At 44.5% G+C, this 26,519-nt stretch overlaps 1 protein-coding gene across 1 annotated transcript; it reads left to right on the forward strand.

Moving 5' to 3' along the window:
- The first annotated feature begins 1,765 nt into the window (after positions 1 to 1,765).
- Positions 1,766 to 20,378, forward strand: LOC128113184 (sperm motility kinase 2B-like). The gene is made up of 4 exons (XM_052742779.1): positions 1,766 to 2,023; positions 4,490 to 4,688; positions 17,564 to 18,712; positions 20,260 to 20,378. Exons 1-4 carry the CDS (start codon positions 1,766 to 1,768, stop codon positions 20,376 to 20,378), a joined length of 1,725 nt encoding a protein of 574 aa, XP_052598739.1.
- The last annotated feature ends 6,141 nt before the right edge of the window (positions 20,379 to 26,519 follow it).

Consider the following 26,519-nt stretch of genomic DNA (forward strand, 5'->3'; position numbering starts at 1 on the left):
AAGCTAGATGTAGATACCATGGGATGGTTCAATGGAACCTATCAACATATCTAGCATCCCAGAAGACAAATCTCACTGTATCCTACACATGGGAAATCTAAAAATGTTGGACTAGAAGTCAATGGCAGAAGGGTGTTGACCATGTTAAGAGAAGGGAGGGGGAGGAGGAGGTGCTAAGGGAGGAGAAAAGTGGTATGAGATGGGAGCTGGGTGATGAGGGACAGAGGTGCCTGGGAGCAGAGGTTTAGACAGGAGGAAGCAGCTTGGAGAGCAGGGCAGAGCAGGGTGACCACAGTTGGAAAGACGCCCTGTATAGCTGCAGTCACAAGATTCTCATTCACGTGTGTTGTTGTATTTTAAGAGTTTTTCAGAGGATGCAGAACATCACAAATCTGCAGCCGTGGTATTGGAGAGGACTCACATATGGGAGGAGACCTGTAGACGGAACCATGCACAAAGCCCATGATGCCCTGTGTCTGTACCCTGCTCAGAGTTCCAGCCAGGAAGAAGGGAGGAAATGATGGAATCCTGGGCCGCAGGAATTCTGCAAGGACCCTGCCCCTCAAAGGCATCCATAATCAGGGGGCAGGAGCCGAAAACGTGTCCAAAATCTACCCAGGTCACATGAGACCCCTCTTCTCCCGACACTTCTCTGCCTCATTCTTAGTAGCAGACTAACAGTAACAGATTTCTCAGGGTCCAAACTGACAGCTCCGTTCTCCCTGACACATTTCTCGGGGCCCAAACTGACAGTTATGTTCACCTTGACAGATTTCCCAGGGCCCAAACTGACAGCTACATTCTTCCTGACAAATTTTTTGGGCCCAAACTGACAGTTTTCTCAGGGCCAAGACTGTCTGTCTCCTCCTCATCGGATATTGTAGAGATATCTGACAGGGAATTGGTGGGGGTGATGAAAAGATTACCCATCTTTTCAACGGGATGAAAATTTGTATCAGACCCTCATGTCCTGTGCTTATGGGGGACGTTTGTGGTTTTTTATAGGCCATGACCTTATGCCCACATGGTGTCTCCGGATGAGGGATGGCAATCGGGAGCCGAGTCTTGGTTCCACGTCCTTGGAGGTCAACCCTTATGTGGAAGTGCCGGGAAAATCGAAATGAAAAAAAACAAGTGCCTTCCTAACGGAATGGGCAGACAAACATGACAGACAACACAGAAGAAGGAAAGAAGTGGGGGCCCCAATGCTCACCTGCCAAAGGGACGGAAAGAACACAACACTTCTCAACGAAACACACTGTGTTACTTGGGGCCACTGTCAAGCAAGGGGCAGCAAGTAAAGAGAGGGAGCCGATCAGAACCTGCACTGGGAGAAACAAAGTAACAGAAGCCCCACATTGGGCGCCAGTTATTGCTTGGGTTCTAGCATCTTCCTCCGGGGAAGGCGTGATGAGGCATGTCATCAAGGACACAGACACAGACACAGGGTGTCTGTGGAAAGCAAATAATGAACTCCTTTATTTAATAACAGGGTAGCCCTTCTATACCCTCCTCCCAGCGCCCATTGTGTGTCGTCGTCCCTCATTGGCTGGGCACAATCAGGAATTCTGACAGCAATTGTTGCTAGGTCCTCAGACAGACTCAGCACGATCAGGAACTCTGACAGTGACTAGGAACTCTGACAGCTCCTGTTGCTAGGCCCTCAGGCAGACTCCAGGTTAGCTCTTAAGGAGTACATTCTGTGCATGCCCTGGCTACTGGTCTGAGCCAATTGCCTCCACCCTATGGGGCCTGTCCTACTATAATGATTGTCATGAATCTCGGAATAAAAGTCATGTTTGTGAAAGATGACCAAGGGGGTTTTCCTGCATCTTCCTTTCCCCGGAGAATTGGCCCTGTGGTGCTCAAAAGTCCCAGGAAAAGTAACTTCACCCCCAATACCACCATGTCATTAGAAGTGTCTTTGAAGGAACAAGCTCTAAGGTACCTGAAGGGGGAAAATGCAGAACCTGAGTGTGGATTTTGGGTCTTTCTGGATCCAGCAACATTTTCAGAAGGACCAGTGAGAACACTGGTGTCATCAGCTTGCCTCATTTCCACAGAGGCAAGCATGGGAGCCTGATGAATTCCTGTGGACATGGCTCAGGTTGGATCCCAGAGTGGCTGAGAAGCCACTGGTCCATCCTGCTGTGTTCCTTAATTGTATCATACAAGATGTTCATTCTCCCTGCTGTGACATTTTCCCTTTTTAGATCTATGGGACAGGGCCACCCCTCTATGTCCTATCCAGGCATGTGTCCTTCAACGATGGAGTCAGATCTGGGGCAGAAAGAGGATGTGTGATGGCAAAGAGAAGCATAAATGTTCCCTGTGAGAGGGCAGGCCCTGAGGACACAGACCAGCACCAAGATATGCCCTGTTATAGTGACCTCACCTAACAAATACCAAACCCAAACCCTATCATACTTGGCAGATCACCATTACCTGGGGGGACCCATCTCACAGTCACCGAAGCGCTGGTTCATGTGTACACCTGTCCGCTCTGATGGTAGGCTCTCATAGATTCCTGAGATGCCCTCATAGCATCTTTCCAGTTATCCTGGTGTAAAGCTCTTGGATTCTTTATAATGTTGCCAATCTCTTTAGCAAACACCCCTCTCTAAACTCTACTCTTACATTCCTTTAAATTCAGCCTCATGAACTCTCAGGGAATAGACAGTGTGTGAGTGTGTATGTGTGTATACATGTCGAAGAGAGAATGTGTGAGAGAGAAAATATGTGTATGTGAGTGTGTGTGTGAGAGAGAAAAGTGTATGTGTGAAAGCATGTGTGTGTTTGTGTGTGTGAGAGAGAGAGGGAGAGACAGAGACAGAGAGAGAGACAGAGAGATTATTCGGTTACACAATATATCACTACACCTGTATGTTGAGCATCATCCTTAACCACTTCTGCAACTTCTTTTAAAGTCAACTTCTGAGAGTGAATTTGGGTATCATGGTGGCCGGCTTCTTCTGTACCTTCTCTAGGACAGCTTTCTGTCTCTATGGCAAAAATGTATTCTTGACATTTCCATAAAGAGATTGAGTGGGTGTTGGTTAAATACATCACTGTGGATCCTATTTGCCAGTGCCTAGACGATGGATCACCTCTTTTCAAGGAAAACAATTGGGGTCCTCCTCAGCCTCCAACAGTTCTCTTATTGGTGACATGTCCTGTGTGTGTGCGTGTGAACGTGTGTGTTTGTGTTTTATAACTCTATCTTATAGTCCAAGTGGTCTGGGAATTGTTTGCTGTTTTGCTCTTTATTTCCAGAGATGAAACAGAACTACAGAACCACTTTATTAAAGCATTTCAAAACAGCCAGGTCTGGTTGTGCACACCTTTGATCCCAGCACTCAGGAGACAGAGACAAATGGATCTCTGAGTCTGAGTCCAGCCTGGAACTTACAGAGTAAGTTCCAGGACAGCCAGGGCTACACAGAGAAACCCTGTCTCCAAACCCAACAAAGGGTTGGGAGTGGCATTTCAAAAACAACTTTAAAGACATAACAGAAAAAAACGATGACTTCTATCTTAAAAATCTGCTCCTGAAATCAAAATCAGAAACCATAATATGAAAGATCTGTAAGGTTAAAAATGGGATAAAAAAATTTAAAAAAGTAAACAAACAAACCACAAACCAACCAAACAATCTCTCCAAAAATACCACTGAGTTTGTTTTGTGTTCACCATCTACTTCTGGGCTGGTTTAATTTGCTTCTAGTCAGAAAAAACTGTAAGAATAGAAGAACCAAGAATCTGTGTCTAGTGGTTACTTTCAATTAAAAGTAGGTTTTAGGTGTGGAATTGTCAACTACAAATAATGTTGGTATATTAATAAATCCTGTCATAAGTTTCTCAAGTTAATATGAATATGATTTTATGGATTTTGTGTGTGTGTGTATGTGGGGGGTGTCAGCATTTGTATGTGCTTCTTGTGTATTTTCTTTTTCTTTCTTTCTTTTTTTTGTCCTGGATCTCACTCTGTAGAACAGGCTGGCCTCAAACTCACAGAGATCTGCCTGGCTCTGACTCCCAAGTGCTAGGATTAAAAGCGTGTGCCACCACCGCCCGGCTTCTTATGTATAGTCTGTGTCTAGTTTTTCTGTTTGTTTTTATTTTATCTTATTATTGCATTTATTATCATTACTAATTTGTAGATGCCTGGTTGTTTTCTAATGTGAAAAAGAAAGAAAGGGTGTAGATTTTGGTAGGTGTGTGGGGAGATGGGAAGGATTTGGGTGGGGTTGGAGAAGAAAAAACAATCAAAATATCAAATGTAAAAAATATTTTTAGTAATTAAAAAATAGGAATTGTGATAATTAAAAAACTACTCTGTCAATTTTAAACAAAAATAAAATTTGTTTCTGGTTCATCAAAAAAAAAAAAAAAAAATCTGCTCCTGATACCCAGGAATACATTACAGGTGACAGAGAATGAATGAAAGATGTTCTCAGCCTAGAGCCGCCACCGCTTCCTGTTTGAACAGTGTTTGCATGTGGCCGTCAACCGAGGGCTCCAAGCCAGAGTCTTCTACCACCTTGTCGTGGCCTTGACCACCAAGTCACTCCTGAAGGTGAGCCACAACTACCACCATGGCACAGAGGCTGCCATGGACCTCCAGATCAACCTGGAGCTGTATGCCTCCAATGTCTATCTGTCCATGGCTTGCTACCTTGACCAGGATGGTGTGGCTTTGAAGAACTTTGCCAAATCCTACTGATCTCATGAGGAGTGGGAACATGGGGAACTGATGAGGCTACAGTACTGAGGAGGTGGCCAATTTTACTGCAGGACATCAAGACCTGATGACTAGAAATATGGACTAAACACAATGAAGTATGCAACTGCATGTGGAAAAGACTGTGAATCAGTCGTGACTGTAACTTCACAAACCCCCCACTTATGTAACTTTGTGGATGGATACTCATTACATGAATAGGTGAAATCCATCAGAGAACTGGGTGACCACATAACCAACCTGGACAAGATATGAGCCCCTGAAAAGCACACCCTGAGACACAGTGAAAATAAAAACTAAGAACCATAATCCCCAGAACCACAGGTGACTTCCCTGGTCACGGAAGCAACACATGCATGCCTGGGTACTTTTACCTTTTCTAGAAGTCATATCACAACATCCACTTAAGTTCTTTAGTTTGTAAAATTCTTTCAAATGAGGAAATTTGGTTAAAAAAAAAGGATGGATGGATGGATGGATGGATGGATGGATGGGCCAACTCCACATACCATTCACACTGCAGCACAATTCTTACAGGTTTTAAAGGCAACAGAATTTCACATTTAAATTGAGCAGGTGCAAAACTAGGAATATATTTCTGAAGGTTAAAGCTATGAACTGAAGTCTCCAGGCCCTCAAAAAAAAAAAAAAAAAAGAAAGAAAGAAAAGAAAAGAAAAAAAAGCCACACCTATGTTAAATATCACTCAAGGATGATTGACAAATGAGAACTTCTATGATGGGACTAGAGAAGTAGTTTAGGAAGGGTTACTGCTCTGCAGAGAACCCATCACCCATGTCAGGTGGCTACAACTTCCAGTTCCAGGAGGTCAGGCACCATTTTCTGGACTCCACAATCACCTGCACTCACATCTGCATACCCACCCACTGCCCTCCCCCCACACAAAATTAAAAATGAAATAGTGGAATGGAGATATTATTCAGTGGTGGTTTTTGCTGGGAGCTGGATTTGTAAACCTTCAAAACCCAATATCGGCTCAAACTGTGTGTAACTCCAGTTCCAGAGGATAGTGATGGATGCTTTGCAGTAGTAACCTCTGCTCACCTGACTGAAATTTCTAGCCAGTCCCCCATGACCACACATGCGCTGGGGAGACACGTAGTCATTCCCGGGGGCCTTACGTCCTACATAATCTGTGCACTGCAGTCACATAATAACTAACACCCACCAAGGCATTTTTGTTTGTTTGTTTTTATTAATTAATTTATTTATTTTAAACAGCAAAATATTTTTTCTCTAGAAAATAGTATAAATGATAACATTTCCCAATAAGCCCTTTTAAGCCAAATGATAGCTAGATTATACATATATTGATTAGATTCTGTGATACAGAAGAGACCTATCTTCATCTGTTCAGAGAGCTATGTTTTATTTAAGTTGTGTATGTGAGATTCCTATTCATCTTCCCCTTCACTGTTTGATTTACGGCAGACATTTTTCTATAGGCTAATCCATAATCTAAAAAGATTTTAGCCTCCCCTCCTGAATGTACGGCCAGCATTTTCTTTCATCAGCTTGATACAGTACAAATTCTTATCCTAATAGTGAAATGTTTCAGGAAAGCTTGCCCAGTGATTGGGCAAAACGAAAACTTATTATAAGCCACAGTCATCCTAGGGTCCCCCCTGCTAGGTAGCCTCCCTGGTTCTGTGGGTTGCAGCCTCATTGTCCATTGCTTTACATCTAGTATCTACTTATGAGTGAGTACATACCATGTTTGTCCTTCTGGGTTTGGGTTATCTCACTCAGGATGATATTTTCTAGTTCCATCCATTTTCCTGCAAATTTCATGATGTCATTTTTTTTCTCTGCTGAGTAGTACTCCATTGTGTATTTTCTTTATCCATTCTTCGGTTGACAAGCATCTAGGTTGTTTCCAGGTTCTGGCTGTTACGAATAATGCTGCTATGAACGTAGTTGAGCATGTGTCTTTGTGGTATGATTGAGCACAGAGATACATGCTCAACTATGTTCAGAGTAGCATTAATTTTTATTTTTAATAAGTCATATGGTGTGTGTGTGTGTGTGTGCGTGTGCGTGTGCGTGTGCGCGTGTGCGTGTGCGTGTGTGTGTGTGTGTCTGTGTGTGTGTGTGTGTGCTGTCTCTCTATCTGTGTGAGGGTATGTGCACATGAGTACTGGTACCCAAGGAGTCTCCTGAAGTTGTAGTTACAGACTGGTATGAGTCACCTGATGTGGACGCTGAGAACCAAACCTAGAGCCTTTGGAAGTGTGTATGGTTCACCACAGAGCAACATCTCCAGTCTGTCCACCGATGTATTTTAAAGTACCTTGATTTATGATTTTTTTTTGCTCTGTTGAAATAAACACTTCATGAAACTGGTACCAGTTAGATTATACTATTTGGAGTAAGAGGAATCTGTGCTCCTGGACCGTGGTCACTCACATTTAACTTCTTTGAGGTGAGAGTTATGTGTTTACATCAACAAAGCTCATCTACTTACTTCAAATGTACTGTTAAAAAAAAATCAAGACACTAGAAATGAGATTGTTTTCCCCCTTGTCCAGAGAGCGAGAGATAAAACCAAGAAAAAGAGGGAAACTCTGCACAGTGCTTCCTTGGATTTGCAATAGACAAGCACGTCGCAACATCCAGCCCCAGATCCTCTCACCTGCTTCGAATGCTCGCGGTTTTTCTCTGTACCATTTTGTGGTTGTGACTTGGTTTGGTTCCAGCTTGTGAGACAGTGTCTAATGTGGACCAGGCTGCCTTCAAACTCCCCAGATAGCTGGGATAACCTTGAGCTTCTCATCCTAATTCCATCCTAATTCTCAGAGTGCTGAACCACGGGCATGAGCAACCAAGTCCAGTCTGTGCAGAGCTTTCAGCTTGCTGGACAAGAACTCCATCTTCAGCCCAGCCTCTCTGTGACTTTTTGTTATGTAAATTTTCATTCAGTATTATCAGAAGAACCCCACCCCTAGCCTTAAAACGAAAAGCTCTGTCTATCTATCTATCTATCTATCTATCTATCTATCTGTCTGTCTGTCTGTCTGTCTGTCTGTCTGTCTGTCTGTCTATCTATCTATCTATCTATCTATCTATCTATCTATCTATCTATCTGTCATATCTATCTATCTATCTATCTATCTATCTATCTATCTGTCTATCATATCTATCTGTCTATCACACACACACACACACACACACACACACACACACACAACAGTCATGTTCAGACACAGTAGTGGGGAAGAAGGAACTACATTTTGTTCATGGGCCAACTACTATGAAAACACCTTCACTCAAAATTTAGTTCAGTCAGCCGGGCGGTGGTGGCGCACGCCTTTAATCCCAGCACTCGGGAGGCAGAGCCAGGCGGATCTCTGTGAGTTCGAGGCCAGCCTGGGCTACCAAGTGAGTTCCAGGAAAGGCGCAAAGCTACACAGAGAAACCCTGTCTCGAAAAACCAAAAAAAAAAAAAAAAAAATTTAGTTCAGTCTAAAAGATGTCCCCCCCCTCTCGTGTGTGTGTGTGTTTGTGTGTGTGTGTGTGTGTGTGTGTGTGTATGTGTGTTATGAGTGTGTGAGAGTGTGAAGTTTTTCATTGTAGTTAGCTGTCAACCTATAGCCTGATAGTTCACACCTGTAATCACACCACTCGGGGAAGCCGAGGAAGGACCCGGTAAGTCTCTGCTCTGGTGGAGGTATATTGCAAGACCCTGCCTCAAAACCCAAACAGGGCTGGACATGGTGGCTCACACTTTTAGTCCCAGCACTCAAGAGGAAGAGATTGGTGGATCTCTCTGAGATCAAGGTCAGACTGGTCTACTTAGAAAGTTCCAGGCCCACCTAGACTACATAAAGAGACCCTGTCTGAAAACAAAACAAACAATAACCAAAATAAGTCAGCCTAAGTGGAAGCTGATGTCCAGGGTCCGGTTAGGGGCCCCTTTATTCTCGGGGTCCTGTCCCACTGTCCATGAAAACACTCAGCCAGCTGCCAGCCCTTTCTCTGGAGTAGCAGCTAATAGCTGAAGGAAAGTGAGCACATGACCACTCCAAGGTAAGGTTGAAGGGAAAGCTTTTACTGTAGATATGAGGGCAAGTTCAGCCAGAGGCATCTGGAACAGTCCAAACTGAGCATGGCCAGCAGAACAGACCAGGCCACAACAGAAGGAGAAAGGGAGAGTGAGAGAGGAAAAGAAGAGAGAGGAGAGAAGGGGCCAAAGGGAGCAAGCAAGCTCACGGGAACCTGGGGGCAAGGGGTGGGGGGCAAGAACAGCCAAATTATACAGGAATTAGAGACTGGGGAAGGGAAGCAAAGCCCAGCCCTTGGGTTGGAGAGGTTTCAGGGAGAAGGGACCAGCTGATGAGTGCTGGGAGGAGCCACAGGTCCTGAGTGATTCTTGTCCCAAGTTTCTTTGGGACCTGGTAACAGCCACTGGCTCCTGTTTAAAAACTAACCTTGTTTCCCAGTTGCTCCGGTAAGACCCAGTCTTTCCTTTTGCTTCAGTCTCTCCTTCCTTTGCCTCCAAGGGCACAGAAAAGGTGCTACAGACCTCCTTTTGGGGGGGGGGGTCTTCTCTCTTCTTCATGGAGCCCCAAGAATCACAGATCAGTGGGTCCATGCCACCACCAAGTAGCACGCAGCCCATAAACCGTTTTTGTCTGTACGAGCAAAAGTTAAATCTTGCTATGCAGCACACTGTCCAGCTTGGAGATGCCTCTGTGTATCGTGGTAGGATTTTGCCATGCTGTGTTCAAGCTCAAATGCCTTGGTATCTCTTTACTGCAGTGTCTCTGTATCATGGACCACATGAGAGACACGCACTAGGAAGCTCTTCTTAACTCCATTTTTTAACCTTTTTCTTTTCTTTTCTTTTTTTAAGCTCTCTCATGTTTTAGGTAGAAATTATTACCCCATGTTGGGTGCCAAGTGTAGCCAGATAAATCCTTCTCGTCCCCTTGTACACAAATAACCAATCAGAGGCTTAGTATTACTTATAAATTGTTTGGTCTGTGGCTCAGGCTTCTTGATAGCTAGCTCTTTCATCTTAAATTAACCCATTTCCACTAATCTATGTATTGCTGCATGGCCGTGGTGTTACCGGTCTGTTGGCATGTTGCTACTTGGGGGGCAGGCTGGTATCTGCTCTCACACTGCCTTTCTTCTCCTTGTCTCTTTGCCTGGATTTCCCACCTGGCTATAACCTGCCTTGCCATAGGTCAGAGCAGCTTCTTTATTGACCAATAGTAGCAGCACATATGCATAGTATACAGAAAGACCATCCCACAGCAATTTCTTTTCATGTGCTTCAAGACATGCCTCCACAGATGTAACGGGCTCCTATTAGGCCCCACATCATTTCCTTTTTAGCTGTTATTCCTATTCATGGCGCTATAAGGGTAAAATCCTCTGTTCTAGGGCTGGGAGGGTATAGCTCAGTGGTCATGTTTGCCTAACATATACAAGGCCTTGAGTATGATCCCAAGCACCAGAAGGGGGAAAAATTCTTTGTTCCATTTATCTGCATTCCTCACTTTTTCTCATACCACCATGGACACAGAAGACATCTAATAAATGTTTGTTTGTTTTAAGTTAAGATAATAAAAGTGAAAACAGCTGGAGAGTGGTAGTGCACGCCTTTAGTCCCAGCAAGAGGAGGCAGAGGCAGGTGGATCTCTGAGTTCAAGGCCAGCCTGGTCTCCAGAGCAAGTTCCAGGATAGCCAGGGCTATACAGGAAAACCCTGTCTCAAACACAGAAACAAAAAGTGAAAACAATGCCTGCCACATAGCAGGTGATCAGTAATGCTTCCTACACCTGAAAAGATAATGTTTAAACTCAGTATTAACACATCAGGGAGGAAAGAGTCACCTAGACTCAGTGACCCCCCTCAAACTGGATATCTGGGACGGGTGGGTGGGGCGTGGGGACTTAGCCTGTTTAACCCAAGAATCACAAGATCAAAAGTGGTTTGTGGGGCTGGAGATGCATTCTGAGATGCTGGATTACCTGGGCAACATGTCTTCATTTTTGATTGGTCCTTTTCTTCTTTCTGAAAACATACAAACTTTTAAAGGTTTTATATATATATATATTTGCATTAACACAAGTATGGAATGAGCAGTATGCACAACCCTGGTAAAATGATTTTTTGTTCTGTGTTTGAGCAGGTAAACACATTGGTCAATGCTAAAAGTCCATCTGGACTGTATAACCAAACCTCCCTCCATGCCGTATGAAAGGATGGCATGTAATAATAAGTCAGGAGGATGGTAGGCAATAAGATTTACATGGCTCATCCAGTCTCAGAGCTGTTCCCCAGGAGAGGGAGCAGCTCAGATGTCCCCTGTCCTGTAGTCTTCCTTGGCTCCTTTCTTTAGGTCGGTAGCCAAGATTTTCAGGAGGTCTCCTCCAATCAAAGCTGATATTTATTAATTTTGAAGAGAATCATAACTTTGTGTTTTCAGTGGAAACAAAGTCATAACCTCTCCCCAGACACAACATATTTTCTGAATTCCATTTTGAGGTTAAGACTTTTTTTTAAATATGTAGATTGGTTTAATTTCCATAAGTCAATGACTACTGCTTTTTGTACACTAGCATTTAAAAAATTCAAATTCCACCAAGCACCATACAGGATCCAGACACCCTGTGTATTTCCTATCTTTACGTGGCTTATTTTTTTTTATATTATGTTATTCTCTCTTAAAAGACTTTATTATTTTGGCCGGGCAGTGGTGGCGCACGCCTTTAATCCCAGCACTCGGGAGGCAGAGCCAGGCGGATCTCTGTGAGTTCGAGGCCAGCCTGGGCTACCAAGTGAGTCCCAGGAAAGGCGCAAAGCTACACAGAGAAACCCTGTCTCAAAAACCAAAAAAAAAAAAAAAAGATTTTATTATTTTTAAACGATTTTTTTTTCTGTGACTGCCTATACCCATTTTCTTTTCTTTCTTCTGCATCTAAGCATATTTTAAAATATACTGTACCTTTTAGAGGTTTCCTGAATGTGCACCTGGATTTACTAGGTGCCTGCAGCTTTCTCTGACTGAGTGAGATGAATCTTAAACTGCCATGTCAGCCAATGTGCAGCTCAGCTTGGTTCATGGCATGGCGCTGGCAGCTGGCTCCAGCCCACAGAAAGCACTGGGTGTTCAGGAATGGCACAGCACCCTGGGTCCTGTGGCCTGACTGTGGTTCACAGTCTCTTTCGTCTGTGTCAGCACAGCTGCCCTGTTCCTTCTGGTCACAGTGTGCACAGACACCTGGTCCTCACACATGTCTGTTCCATCTTTGGACCTTTGCTCACCAAAGTGAGAGAGAGAGAGGAGACAGACCCAGAGAGACAGAGACACAGAGAGACAGAGACAGAGTGCGAGCGAGCATGCACTCATGACCGAGGAGGCATTTGCTGTGTCCTCCACTAACCTTACAGCCTTTGTCTCTCATTTCCTGATTATCGTCTTTTGATCTTAGTTGATTTTTTAGTGAAGAAATGCTTGAGTTTCTCTCTTCTCTGCGTGATTCTAGTTTTTTCTGTGTCACCATGGAGATTATGCTGAAAATACTAAAATCCCCACCACTCCTATGTGAACCCATGCCTCTTACTAACAGACAGAATGCTGCTCTCACAACCCTGCCCGGCCACTCCAGGGACTGGTGTCACAGAGAGACATGTCTGTGCACTTGAGTCTCGTCACTGCTCTTTGGGCCTTGTGACATGACGTCTCTCCCATTTTGGAGGAAACAAAGTTCATCCCTTCTGACTCTGGTGGAGTCGCCTGTACGGAAGTTCTTTATTTCCTCTCGAGAGTCTGAATTCCTGGGGCATCACCTTTCATCTCATCTGAAATCCCTTCACTCAGTGTTCATCTCTGGGAGCTTCTTAATGTCTTCCTCATTTCTAGAGGAATGTTTTGCTAGAGAATCATATTTCATACAGTGTGCTTGCTTTCATTTCACATTGCATATATTGACCCAGTTTCTTCTGACCTCTGTGTGTGTGTGTGTGTGTGTATGTGTGTGTGTGTGTGTGTGTGTGTGTGTGTGTGTGTGTGTGTGTGTGTAAAACATGCATTTGGAGATGCATTTGTCCTACCATGTGTGTGGAGATTAGAGGACACTTTTGCCAGTCCTTACCTTCCCCCTTGTTTGAAGCAAGGGCTAAGACTTGACAGCACAGGGATTTCAGATGAGGTGACCCAGGTTATCTGGCCCACAAGCCCCCAGGCATTTTTCTATCTCCATTGCCTTTCCCGCTTCTAGGGAGTTCTGATATTACAGGTGTGTGCTACTGTGTCCAGCCTTCACATGGACTCTGGGAATTCACACGGAGGTCCTCACCTCACACTCTGAAAGGCAGATGTTCTAACCACTGACCTATCTCCCAGGTCCCCACCCAGGCTTTTTATGAGAACCCAGTGGCCTTGGAAAGTATGAGAAAGGTATCTTCCTGACAGCATCGCTGTGGCAATAAATTGCTTTATTCTATTTCATGAGCAGAACATTTTTCTGTAATTTAAGCTGTAGCATCATCTTGGGCCCACCAGTCAGAATTCAAAGAAAAGGTGCCGTGGTGAGTGCAGATATGAGGTCAGCAAAGCAGGAGGCACAGCAGACATTCAAACCAGAAAGCCAAGAGCATCCTCCAGGCTCTGATTTCTAAAAAGCCTAATGCCAGGCTCCATGGCCCACCTGAGCCAGAGCCTTTGGGTCCCGGCCAGTCCTGTCAGGGCAGGGCCTGCTATGACCTCACGAGGAGCGATTGTGAGGGCTCCAGCCAGCAGATATTATGCTGTGGCCCGGCCTGGATTTCTTTGGGTGTGTTGAGAGGAGCTGTGGAGTGGTGCCCTGTGTGATTTTACTGTTATCAATCGAGGTTGTGTGTGAATTTTGCATTGATTGTTTGGTTTGTGTGTGTGTCTGGGTTTCACTGTGCATGTGTGTCTAGACGTGTGTGTGTGTGTGTGTGTGTGTGTGTGTGTGTGTGTGTGTGTGTGTGTGTAGGTTTGCTTGTGTGTGTGTGCTTGTGTTTTTATGTGTATGTGTGTCTAGATGTGTGTGTGTATAGGTTTGCTTGTGTGTGTGACTTGTATGTGTGTGTGAGTGTTATATGTATGTGTTATTGTGTTTAAGTTCACTTGTGTGCAAGTACCTGTTTGAGTGTGTGCACCTGTGTGTTTTCATGTGTGAGTAGGTTTACCTGTGGGTGAGTGTGAGTGCACTTGTGTGTGTGTGTGAGTAGGTATACCTGTGGGTGAGTGTGAGTGCACTTGTGTGTGTGTGTGTGATTAGGTATACCTGTGGGTGAGTGTGGATGCACTTGCGTGTGTGTGTGTGTGTGTGTGTGTGTGTGTGTGTGTGTGTGTGTGTGTAGGTATACCTGTGGGTGAGTGTGGGTGCACTTGTGTGTGTGTGTGTGAGTAGGCATACCTGTGGGTGAGTGTGAGTGCACCTGTGTGTGTGTGTTTGCGCGTGCATACGTGCACGCGTGAGTGTTTTGTGTCCTATAGGGGCACGTGTGGGTAGGTGTGGGAACACCTGTGTGTGGGAGAGCATTGACGCCCAGAGTCAACTTGACCGTTGGACCTGAGGTAGGTCACCTGCCTTGTGTTTTGAGACTGCCTCTCTCACTGAACTGGAGCTGGTCAAGTGTCTAGGCTGGCTGGCCAGTGTTCCCAGGGATCTGCTGCGCTGACACTGCAATCAGATGAAAACAGCACTTCCTGATTCGTTTATGCTAGGTTTCTAGAGATGGAATGAGGCCCTCCTGTTTTGCATGGGCAGCAATTTAACTACTAAACTATCTCCCCAGCCTGTGGCTATTTGAGGTGTTTTGGGTTTGGGTTTTTTGTTTGTTTGTTTTGTTTTGTTTTGTTTTTCCTGAGAGACGGTTTCTCTGTGTAGCCCTGGCTGTCCTGGAACTCACTCTGTAGACCAGGCTGGCCTCAAACCCTGAGGTCCACCTGCCTCTGCCTCTGGAGTGCTGGGACTAAAGGTATGTGTCACCGTAGCTCGGTGTTTGAGTTTTACTTTTGATGTTTTGGCTTTTCTGGCTTCTTGGTTTGGGCTGGTTTCAGGTTTGTTAGTTTTGGTTTGAAATTTTCTTTGTGTTTTTATTATTTTTACATTTTGGGGTATATGTGTGACCTTTGGTTTTCTGATTTTGTTTTGCTTTTCTAGGTTTTCTTATTGTATTTTTGATTGTTTGGGGTTTTCGATTTTTACTTATTTCTTTTTTTAAGATACAGTACTTTTTGAGAATTTCATATATTCATAGAATATACTTTGATTATATTCACTGACCACTCTTCCCCAACTTCTCCTAGATCTCCCTACCTCTACTCCAACTCCCAATTCCTCTCTCTCTCTCTCTCAAAAGCCCATTGATCCCAATTTGGGCTCATATGTTCATGGGTGTGGGGGTATCCATTGCAGTGTGGTTGGCCTATCCGGAGCCACATCCTTTTTTTTTTTCTATTACTACATTTATTTATTCTTCATTCATTGTGGGGGGCAGATACAATGTGGTATCAGAGGATGACTTGTTGGATCTGCTTCTTTCTTTCTACCTTGTGGCTCTTAGGAATCAAACACAGATAGATCATTAAGCTTGGTAGCAAGTGTCATTACCCACTGAGACATCTTGAAAGCCTATGGTTCTTGGTTTTTAATTATTAGGTAAAAAGATAAATAGCAATGTTCTAATGAAAATGAAGTTTGGTGTGCTGGTTTAGAAAGCATCAAGGGATTTACTGGGATTTGGTTTCCTTTTGGAGCCGAGTTCTGGCTACTTTGAGGCTCTTTGCAGTCGGTTTGGTTTCCTTTGTCAGAAAAGTATTTGGTCCATTTCCTCTGCGTTGGAGAAATGCTTCTGCTCGACATTAGGGGAATGCTGCAAGCTGCAGAAATATGAAGTATGAATTCAGCTGACAATGACAACATTCTAATACCTGGAAGAGCAGGCAGGAGCCACGTTCTTGAGGAGAAATGACTCTCCCTTCCCCAGAAACCACCAACTGTCAGTGGCTCCTATGGGCAGTCATGCTGGACTGCTTACTGCTTGGTTTTGGGCAGGTCTTGTGCAGGCAGCCACAGCTGCAGCCAGCTCGTGAGTGCAGTGGTCCTGTCATGCCAAGAAGATGATCATTTGCTCTGGTCCTTCCCACCCTCTGGTTCTTACAATCTCTCTGCCCCCTTTTCCATGACGGTCCCTGAGCCTTAGAGGAGGAAGGGTATGATGTGGACATCCCATTTGTGTCTGAGCACTCCATTGACTCTCTCCATTCTTTGACAAGTTGTCAATTTCTATGTAAACATTTGCACAAATGAATTTCTCTGATGAGATCTGAGAGTTGCACTAATAAATCCAAAGATTTGATGCAAGGATCCACATATGAATGGGAACATGAGAACATGCCAGCTTGCCTTTCTGGGTCTGGGTCACCTCACTTAGTGTAATGTTTCCCAGTTCCATCCATTTACTTAGAAATTTCATAATTTCAGTTGTCTTTGTAGCTGAATAAAATTCCATTTTGTATGGGTACCACATTTTCATTAGCCCTTCTTCAGTTGATGGATCTAGGCTGTTTACATATCTCAGCTATTGTGAATAGAGCAGCACTGAACGTGGGTTTGTAAGTGTCTCTGCAGCAGGAAATAGAGTCCCTTGAGTATATACCCAGGAGTGGTATAGCTGGACCACGTGATAGGTCTATTGCTAGTTTTCTGAGGAACAGCCACACTGATTTCTACAGTGGGTGAACCAGTTTGCACTCCCATCCACAGTGCGTGAGGGTCTCCATCCCCCACACTCACACCAGCATCCACAGTGCATGAGGGTCTCCATCCCCCACACTCACACCAGCTACCACAGTGCATGAGTGTCTCCATCCGGCACACATATACCAGCATCCACAGTGCATGAGGGTTTTCATCTGCCACATCCACACCAGCATCCACAGTGCATGAGAGTCTCCATCCCCCCACACTCACACCAGCATCCACAGTGCATGAGGTTCTCCATCCCCCACATCCACACCAGCATCCACAGTGCATGAGGGTTTCCATCCGCCACATCCACATCAGCATTTGTTGCCTTTTATTAGTCTTTGCCATTCTGACTAGAGTAAAACAAAATCTCAAAAAAGTTTTAATTTGCCTTTCCCTGATGGCCGAGGATGGTGAACATTAATACAAATACAAACATATATACATACACACACACACACACACACACACACACACACACACACATATATATATATATATGCAAACACATATGTGTATATATATATATATTTATATATATATTTCTTAAGCCATTTGTGTGTCTTCTGAGAAAACCCTTTTCAGTACCCTCTCCAAATTATTCATTTAATTGTTTCTTACTGTTTATTATTTTTTAAGTGACTTGTATAATCTAGAAGCTGTTGTGGGCTTTGTTATATTTTGTTTTGATTTCTAGGTTTTTCCTTTTTAATGTATTTTGTTTGTTTGGAGTTTTGCTTGCTTTTGTTTCATTTGACATTGCTTGGATCTTCTAATTTTTAAATTTCTTCATCCTTTCTGTATTTCTTTGTATGTTTTTCTTCTTAAGCAATCAACGGTCTTCATTCTCAGTGTTGCTGAGCTCTGGTCCTCCTCCCTAGTGGCCTGCAGCTAGGTTTTTTTTTATTTGGATTCTTTTGGTTTTGTGTGTGTGTGATTTTGGTTTTCTGGGTTTTTGTTGTTGTGGTTGTTGTTAGTCGTTTGATAGAATTTCAGGCTTTCTATTTTTTTTCACTGTTTTCTTTTTCATTTTGAATTTCTTCTTTCTTCTTTTTTCTTTCTCTTAGGTAGCATTTATACTTTGTTACCAAAAATGAGCTCTAACAGTAATGAAGAGGATGCCACAGACCTTGGATCTCCATCCAGCCCCCCGGAAAAAGAAAACTTCTACTCGCAGTATGTGATGTTGAGGACCATTGGCCGTGGAGGCTTTGCTGAAGTCAAACTGGCCTACCACCGCTTCACCAGCACCCTGGTGGCTGTCAAAGTACTTGAAAAAGAGAATAAGTGGTGCTTACCGGTCAATCCTGAGGTAAATATTATGAAGATGATCAACCACCCCAACATCATCTCACTTGTCCAAGTGATTGAGTCTGAGAAGAAAATATACCTGATCATGGAGGTGTTCGCGGGAAAACAACTATATCAATACGTTGGAAAGGCTGGCCACCTGGAGGAAGACCGTGCCCGGGGGATCTTCAGGCAAATCCTAAGTGCCGTGAGTTACTGCCATGAACATGGAATAATTCATCGGGACCTGAAACCGGACAACATCATGGTGGATAGGAAGGGAAATGTCAAAATCATCGACTTTGGCCTTGGCGCCCAAGTTAGGCCTGGAGAAAAACTCAGCTTTTACTGTGGGGCTTTGAAATTTGCTGCCCCTGAATTTCTCCTTAGAAGACTTTATGACGGCCCCAAGGTCGACATATGGACGTTAGGAGTGGTTCTATATTTCATGGTAGTCGGGAAAGTCCCATTTGATGCTGTCACCCTACCAGAGCTCGGACATCAGATTGTGAATGCAAATTATACTGTCCCCTTGGGCATGTCACCAGAGCTCCAGGACCTGCTTAGCCTCTTAATGACAGTCGACCCCAGTCTTAGGCCAACAGTGGATGAAGTGAAAAGACATCCCTGGCTTAGGGAAGACATGGAGGCTTCACCAAATGACTGTGAAGAAATGGTCCCTGGCTTGCCTGACCCTGCTATTGTGAAAGCCATGGAACACATTGGGTTCCAAGCCCGGGACATCAAAGAATCATTACACAAGAGAAAATTCAACCAGACAATGGCATTTTATTGCTTACTAAAAGGGCAGGCTCTCCAGTTTCCTACCTGCACAACCTTGGCTCAACCTGTGAATCCAGGGGTGGCACCATTCCCTTCCCTAGAGGATCCTGTTGCTTTCCCTCTACCACCCAGGAGGAGGAGGAGTGAGCCTGCCCTTGGCACATTGCTCAGAGGGCCATCCACTAGTGGTCAGGTGTCTGCCTGTGGCCAGTGGCCAGGTCAAAGAGGAGACAGAAGGGCCACCATTCCTCTCCACACGCCACTCCCTCTCCACACGCCACTCCAGAGAACATTCACTTCAGACCAAGACCACCAACGCTCCAAGAGTGGTCCCTGCATTTGCTCAATGAGTACCAGCAGTGATAATACAGAAGACATCTTATGCTCCCACAGAGACTCAGCAAAGGACAAGTCCACCCGCAGCCATGGCCAGCCTCGAGGCTTGAAGGCATGGGCAAGGAGGATAGGAAATGCCTTCATGAGACTCTTTTGCTGCTGTCCATCAAGGAAGAAACCTCGCTGGGGGCAGAACAGAATCTTGCCTCAGAAATGAGGCACAAGGAGGGCGTCCGGAGAACAAGCAGCAGGCCTGGCCCAGGTACCTTTCTGTGTTGGAATGAGTGTTTTACTCATGTCTGTGTCAATGGACAGATCATAACTATGTGTATTTATGGGATAGAATGCATTGGGAAGCTAGATGTAGATACCATGGGATGGTTCAATGGAACCTATCAACATATCTAGCATCCCAGAAGACAAATCTCACTGTATCCTACACATGGGAAATCTAAAAATGTTGGACTAGAAGTCAATGGCAGAAGGGTGTTGACCATGTTAAGAGAAGGGAGGGGGGAGGAGGAGGTGCTAAGGGAGGAGAAAAGTGGTATGAGGTGGGAGCTAGGTGATGAGGGACAGAGGTGCCTGGGAGCAGAGGTTTAGACAGGAGGAAGCAGCTTGGAGAGCAGGGCAGAGCAGGGTGACCACAGTTGGAAAGACGCCCTGTATAGCTGCAGTCACAAGATTCTCATTCACGTGTGTTGTTGTATTTTAAGAGTTTTTCAGAGGATGCAGAACATCACAAATCTGCAGCCGTGGTATTGGAGAGGACTCACATATGGGAGGAGACCTGTAGACGGAACCATGCACAAAGCCCATGATGCCCTGTGCCTTGCTCAGAGTTCCAGCCAGGAAGAAGGGAGGAAATGATGGAATCCTGGGCCGCAGGAATTCTGCAAGGATCCTGCCCCTCAAAGGCATCCATAATCAGGGGGCAGGAGCCGAAAACGTGTCCAAAGTCTACCCAGGTCACATGAGACCCCTCTTCTCCCGACACTTCCCTGCCTCATTCTTAGTAGCAGACTAACAGTAACAGATTTCTCAGGGTCCAAAGTGACAGCTTTGTTCTCCCTGACACATTTCTCGGGGCCCAAACTGACAGTTATGTTCACCTTGACAGATTTCCCAGGGCCCAAACTGACAGCTACATTCTTCCTGACAAATTTTTTGGGCCCAAACTGACAGTTTTCTCAGGGCCTAGACTGTCTGTCTCCTCCTCATCGGATATTGTAGAGATATCTGACAGGGAATTGGTGGGGGTGATGAAAAGATTACCCATCTTTTCAACGGGATGAAAATTTGTATCAGACCCTTATGTCCTGTGCTTATGGGGGCTGTTTGTGGTTTTTTTTAGGCCATGACCTTATGCCCACATGGTGTCTCCGGATGAGGGATGGCAATCGGGAGCCGAGTCTTGGTTCCACCTCCTTGGAGGTCAACCCTTATGTGGAAGTGCCGGGAAAATCGAAATGAAAAAAAAAATGTGCCTTCCTAACAGAATGGACAGACAAACATGAAAGACAACACAGAAGAAGGAAAGAAGTGGGGGCCCCAATGCTCACCTGCCAAAGGGACGGAAAGAACACAACACTTCTCACCGAAACACACTGTTTGTGTTTCTTGGGGCCACTCTCAAGCACGGCCTGGCAAGTAAAGAGAGGGAGCCAATCAGAACCTGCACTGGGAGAAACAAAGTAACAGAAGCCCCACATTGGGTGCCAGTCATTGCTTGGATTCTAGCAGCTCCCTCGGGGGAAGGGGTGATGAGGCATGTCATCAAGGACACAGACACAGACACAGGGTGTCTGTGGAAAGCAAATAATGAACTTTATTTAATAACAGGGTAGCCCTTCTATACCCTCCTCCCAGCGCCCATTGTGTGTCGTCGTCCCTCATTGGCTGGGCACAATCAGGAATTCTGACAGCAATTGTTGCTAGGTCCTCAGACAGACTCAGCACGATCAGGAACTCTGACAGTGACTAGGAACTCTGACAGCTCCTGTTGCTAGGCCCTCAGGCAGACTCCAGGTTAGCTCTTAAGGAGTACATTCTGTGCATGCCCTGGCTACTGGTCTGAGCCAATTGCCTCCACCCTATGGGGCCTGTCCTACTATAATGATTGTCATGAATCTCGGAATAAAAGTCATGTTTGTGAAAGATGACCAAGGGGGTTTTCCTGCATCTTCCTTTCCCCGGAGAATTGGCCCTGTGGTGCTCAAAAGTCCCAGGAAAAGTAACTTCACCCCCAACACCACCAAGTCATTAGAAGTGTCTTTGAAGGAACAAGCTCTAAGGTACCTGAAGGGGGAAAATGCAGAACCTGAGTGTGGATTTTGGGTCTTTCTGGATCCAGCAACCTTTTCAGAAGGACCAGTGAGAACACTGGTGTCATCAGCTTGCCTCATTTCCACAGAGGCAAGCATGGGAGCCTGATGAATTCCTGTGGACATGGCTCAGGTTGGATCCCAGAGTGGCTGAGAAGCCACTGGTCCATCCTGCTGTGTTCCTTAATTGTATCATACAAGATGTTCATTCTCCCTGCTGTGACATTTTCCCTTTTTAGATCTATGGGACAGGGCCACCCCTCTATGTCCTATCCAGGCATGTGTCCTTCAATGAATGAGTCAGATCTGGGGCAGAAAGAAGATGTGTGATGGCAAAGAGAAGCATAAATGTTCCATGTGAGAGGGCAGGCCCTGAGGACACAGACCAGCACCAAGATATGCCCTGTTATAGTGACCTCACCTAACAAATACCAAACCCAAACCCTATCATACTTGGCAGATCACCATTGCCTGGGGGGACCCATCTCACAGTCACCAAAGCGCTGGTTCATGTGTACACCTGTCCGCTCGGATGGTAGGCTCTCATAGATTCCTGAGATGCCCTCATAGCATCTTTCCAGTTATCCTGGTGTAAAGCTCTTGGATTCTTTATAATGTTGCCAATCTGTTTAGCAAACACCCCTCTCTAAACTCTACTCTTACATTCCTTTAAATTCAGCCTCATGAACTCTCAGGGAATAGACAGTGTGTGAGTGTGTATGTGTGTATACATGTGCAAGAGAGAATGTGTGAGAGAGAAAATATGTGTACGTGAGTGTGTGTGTGAGAGAGAAAAGTGTATGTGTGAAAGCATGTGTGTTTGTGTGTGTGTGTGTGTGTGTGTGTGTGAGAGAGAGAGAGAGAGAGAGAGAGAGAGAGGGAGAGACAGAGACAGAGACAGAGAGATTATTAGGTTACACAATATATCACTACACCTGTAAGTTGAGCATCATCCTTAACCTCTTCTGCAACTTCGTTTAAAGTCAACTTCTGAGAGTGAATTTGGGTATCATGGTGGCTGGCTTCTTCTGTACCTTCTCCAGGACAGCTTTCTGCCTCTATGGCAAAAATGTATTCTTGACATTTCCATAAAGAGATTGAGTGGGTGTTGGAGAAATACATCACTGTGGATCCTATTTGCCAATGCCTAGACGATGGATCACCTCTTTTCAAGGAAAACAATTGGGGTACTCCTCAGCCTCCAACAGTTCTCTTATTGGTGGCATGTCCTGTGTGTGCGCGTGTGAACGTGTGTGTTTGTGTTTTATACCTCTATCTTATAGTCCAAGTGGTCTGGGAATTGTTTGCTGTTTTGCTCTTTATTTCCAGAGATGAAACAGAACTACAGAACCACTTTATTAAAGCATTTCAAAACAGCCAGGTCTGGTTGTGCACACCTTTGATCCCAGCACTCAGGAGGCAGAGACAAATGGATCTCTGAGTCTGAGTCCAGCCTGGAACTTACAGAGTAAGTTCCAGGACATCCAGGGCTACACAGAGAAACCCTGTCTCCAAACCCAACAAAGGGTTGGGAGTGGCATTTCAAAAACAACTTTAAAGACATAACAGAAAAAAACGATGACTTCTATCTTAAAAATCTGCTCCTGATACCCAGGAATACATTACAGGTGACAGAGAATGAATGAAAGATGTTCTCAGCCTAGAGCCGCCACCGCTTCCTGTTTGAACAGTGTTTGCATGTGGGCGTCAGCCGAGGGCTCCAAGCCAGAGGCTTCTACCACCTTGTCGTGGCCTTGACCACCAATTCACTCCCTGAAGGTGATCCACAACTACCACCATGGCACAGAGGCTGCTATGGACCTCCAGATCAACCTGGAGCTGTATGCCTCCAATGTCTATCTGTCCATGGCTTGCTACCTTGACCAGGGTGGTGTGGCTTTAAAGAACTTTGCCTAATCGTTCCGTTCTCATGAGGAGAGGGAACCTGGGGAACTGATGAGGCTACAGTACCGAGGAGGTGGCCAATTTTACTGCAGGATATCAAGACCTGATGACTAGAAGTATGGACTAAACACAATGAAGTATGCAACTGCATGTGGAAAAGACTGTGAATCAGTCGTGACTGTAACTTCACAAACCCCCCACTTATGTAACTTTGTGGATGGATACTCATTACGTGAATAGGTGAAATCCATCAGAGAACTGGGAGACCACATAACCAACCTGGGCAAGATAGGAGCCCCTGAAAAGCACACCCTGAGACACAGTGAAAATAAAAACTAAGAACCATAAACCCCAGAACCACAGGTGACTTCCCTGGTCACGGAAGCAACACATGCATGCCTGGTTACTTTTACCTTTTCTAGAAGTCACATCGCAACATCCACTTAAGTTCTTTAGTTTGTACCATTCCTTCAAATAAGGAAATTTGGTTAAAAAAAAAAGGATGGATGGATGGATGGATGGGCCAACTCCACATATCATTCAGACTGCAGCACAATTCTTACAGGTTTTAAAGGCAACAGAATTTCACTTTTAAATTGAGCAGGTGCAAAACTAGGAATATATTTCTGAAGGTTAAAGCTATGAACTGAAGTCCCCAGGCCCTCAAAAAAAAAAAAAAAAAGAAAGAAAGGAAAAAGCAAAAAAGCCACACCTATGTTAAATATCACTCAAGGATGATTGACAAATGAGAACTTCTATGATGGGACTAGAGAAGTAGTTTAGGAAGGGTTACTGCTCTGCAGAGAACCCATCACCCATGTCAGGTGGCTACAACTTCCAGTTCTAGGAGGTCAGGCACTATTTTCTGGACTCCACAATCACCTGCACTCACATCTGCATACCCACCACTGCCCTCCCCCCACACAAAATTAAAAATGAAATAGTGGAATGGAGATATTATTCAGTGGTGGTTTTTGCTGGGAGCATGGTTTGTAAACCTTCAAAACCCAATGGCGGCTCACAACTGTGTGCAAGTCCAGTTCCAGAGGATAGTGATGGATGCTTTGCAGTAGTAACCTCTGCTCACCTGACTGGAATTTCTAGCCAGTCCCAAATGACCACACATGCGCTGGGGAGACATGTAGTCATTCCCGGGGGCCTTATGTCCTACATAATCTGTGCACTGCAGTCACATAATAACTAACACCCACCAAGGCATTTTTGTTTGTTTATTTTTATTAATTAATTTATTTATTTTAAACAGTAAAATATTTTTTCTCTAGAAAATAGTATAAATGATAACATTTCCCAATAAGCCCTTTTAAGCCAAATGATAGCTGAATTATACATATATTGATTAGATTCTGTGATACAGAAGAGACCTATCTTCATCTGTTCAGAGAGCTATGTTTTATTTAAGTTGTGTATGTGAGATTCCTATTCATGTTCCCCTTCACTGTTTGCTTTACGGCAGACATTTTTCTATAGGCTAATCCATAATCTAAAAAGATTTTAGCCTCCCCTCCTGAATGTACGGCCAGCATTTTCTTTCATCAGCTTGATACAGTACAAATTCTTATCCTAATAGTGAAATGTTTCAGGAAAGCTTGCCCAGTGATTGGGCAAAACGAAAACTTATTATAAGCCACAGTCATCCTAGGGTCCCCCCTGCTAGGTAGCCTCCCTGGTTCTGTGGGTTGCAGCCTGATTGTCCTTTGTTTTACATCTAGTATCTACTTATGAGTGAGTCCATACCATGTTTGTCCTTCTGGGTTTGGGTTATCTCACTCAGGATGATATTTTCTAGTTCCATCCATTTGCCTGCTAATTTCATGATGTCATTTTTTTTCTCTGCTGAGTAGCACTCCATTGTGTATTTTCTTTATCCATTCTTCAGTTGACAGGCATTTAGGTTGTTTCCAGGTTCTGGCTGTTACGAATAATGTTTCTATGAACGTAGTTGAGCATGTGTCTTTGTGGTATGATTGAGCACAGAGATACATGCTCAACTATGTTCAGAGCAGCATTAATTTTTATTTTTTAATAAGTCATATGGTGTGGGTGTGCATGTGTGTGCGTGTGCGTGTGCGTTTGTGTGTGTGTGTGTGTGTGTGTGTGTGTGTGTGTGCTGTCTGTCTATCTGTGTGAGGGTATGTGCACATGAGTACTGGTACCCAAGGAATCTCCTGAAGCTGTAGTTACAGACTGGTATGAGTCACCTGATGTGGATGCTGAGAACCAAACCTAGAGCCTTTGGAAGTGTGTATGGTTCACCACAGAGCAACATCTCCAGTCTGTCCACCGATGTATTTTAAAGTACCTTGATTTATGATTTTTTTTTGCTCTGTTGAAATAAACACTTCATGAAACTGGTACCAGTTAGATTATACTATTTGGAGTAAGAGGAATCTGTGCTCCTGGACTGTGGTCACTGACATTTAACTTCTTTGAGGTGAGAGTTATGTTTTTACATCAACAAAGCTCATCTACTTACTTCAAATGTACTGTTAAAAAAAAATCAAGACACTAGAAATGAGATTGTTTTCCCCCTTGTCCAGAGAGCGAGAGATAAAACCAAGAAAAAGAGGGAAACTCTGCACAGTGCTTCCTTGGATTTGCAATAGACAAGCATGTCACAACATCCAGCCCCCAATCCTCTCACCAGCTTCGAATGCTCGCGGTTTTTCTCTGTACCATTTTGTGGTTGTGACTTGGTTTGGTTCCAGCTTGTGAGACAGTGTCTAATGTGGACCAGGCTGCCTTCAAACTCCCCAGATAGCTGGGATAACCTTGAGCTTCTCATCCTAATTCCATCCTAATTCTCAGAGTGCTGAACCACGGGCATGAGCAACCAAGTCCAGTCTGTGCAGAGCTTTCAGCTTGCTGGACAAGAACTCCATCTTCAGCCCAGCCTCTCTGTGACTTTTTGTTATGTAAATTTTCATTCAGTATTATCAGAAGAACCCCACCCCTAGCCTTAAAACGAAAAGCTTTGTCTATCTATCTATCTGTCTGTCTGTCTGTCTGTCTGTCTATCTGTCTGTCTATCTATCTATCTATCTATCTATCTATCTATCTATCTATCTATCATATCTATCTGTCTATCACACACACACACACACACACACACAACACTCATGTTCAGACACAGTAGTGGGGAAGAAGGAACTACATTTTGTTCATGGGCCAACTACTATGAAAACACCTTCACTCAAAATTTAGTTCAGTCTAAAAGATGTCCCTACCCCTCTCGTGTGTGTGTGTGTGTGTGTGTGTGTGTGTGTGTGTGTGTGTGTGTGTCTGTTTGTGTGTGTGTGTGTGTGTGTATGTGTGTTATGAGTGTGTGAGAGTGTGAAGTTTTTCATTGTAGTTAGCTGTCAACCTA

Source organism: Peromyscus californicus, unplaced genomic scaffold, assembly GCF_007827085.1.
Source record: "Peromyscus californicus insignis strain IS unplaced genomic scaffold, ASM782708v3 Scaffold_18__1_contigs__length_77618521, whole genome shotgun sequence".
Classification (NCBI taxonomy): domain Eukaryota; kingdom Metazoa; phylum Chordata; class Mammalia; order Rodentia; family Cricetidae; genus Peromyscus; species Peromyscus californicus.

What these genes read in the sequence shown, in the direction of transcription:
- LOC128113184 (XM_052742779.1), top strand. Translation starts at nt 1,766, where the DNA reads ATGATTGTCATGAATCTCGGAATAAAAGTCATGTTTGTGAAAGATGAC. An exon ending in CAACATTTTCAGAAGGACCA is followed by an intron (nt 2,024 to 4,489) that starts GTGAGAACACTG and finishes CTGTTTGAACAG; the next exon opens with TGTTTGCATGTGGCCGTCAA. An exon ending in ACCACCCAGGAGGAGGAGGA is followed by an intron (nt 18,713 to 20,259) that starts GTGAGCCTGCCC and finishes GGTTTTTTTTAG; the next exon opens with GCCATGACCTTATGCCCACA.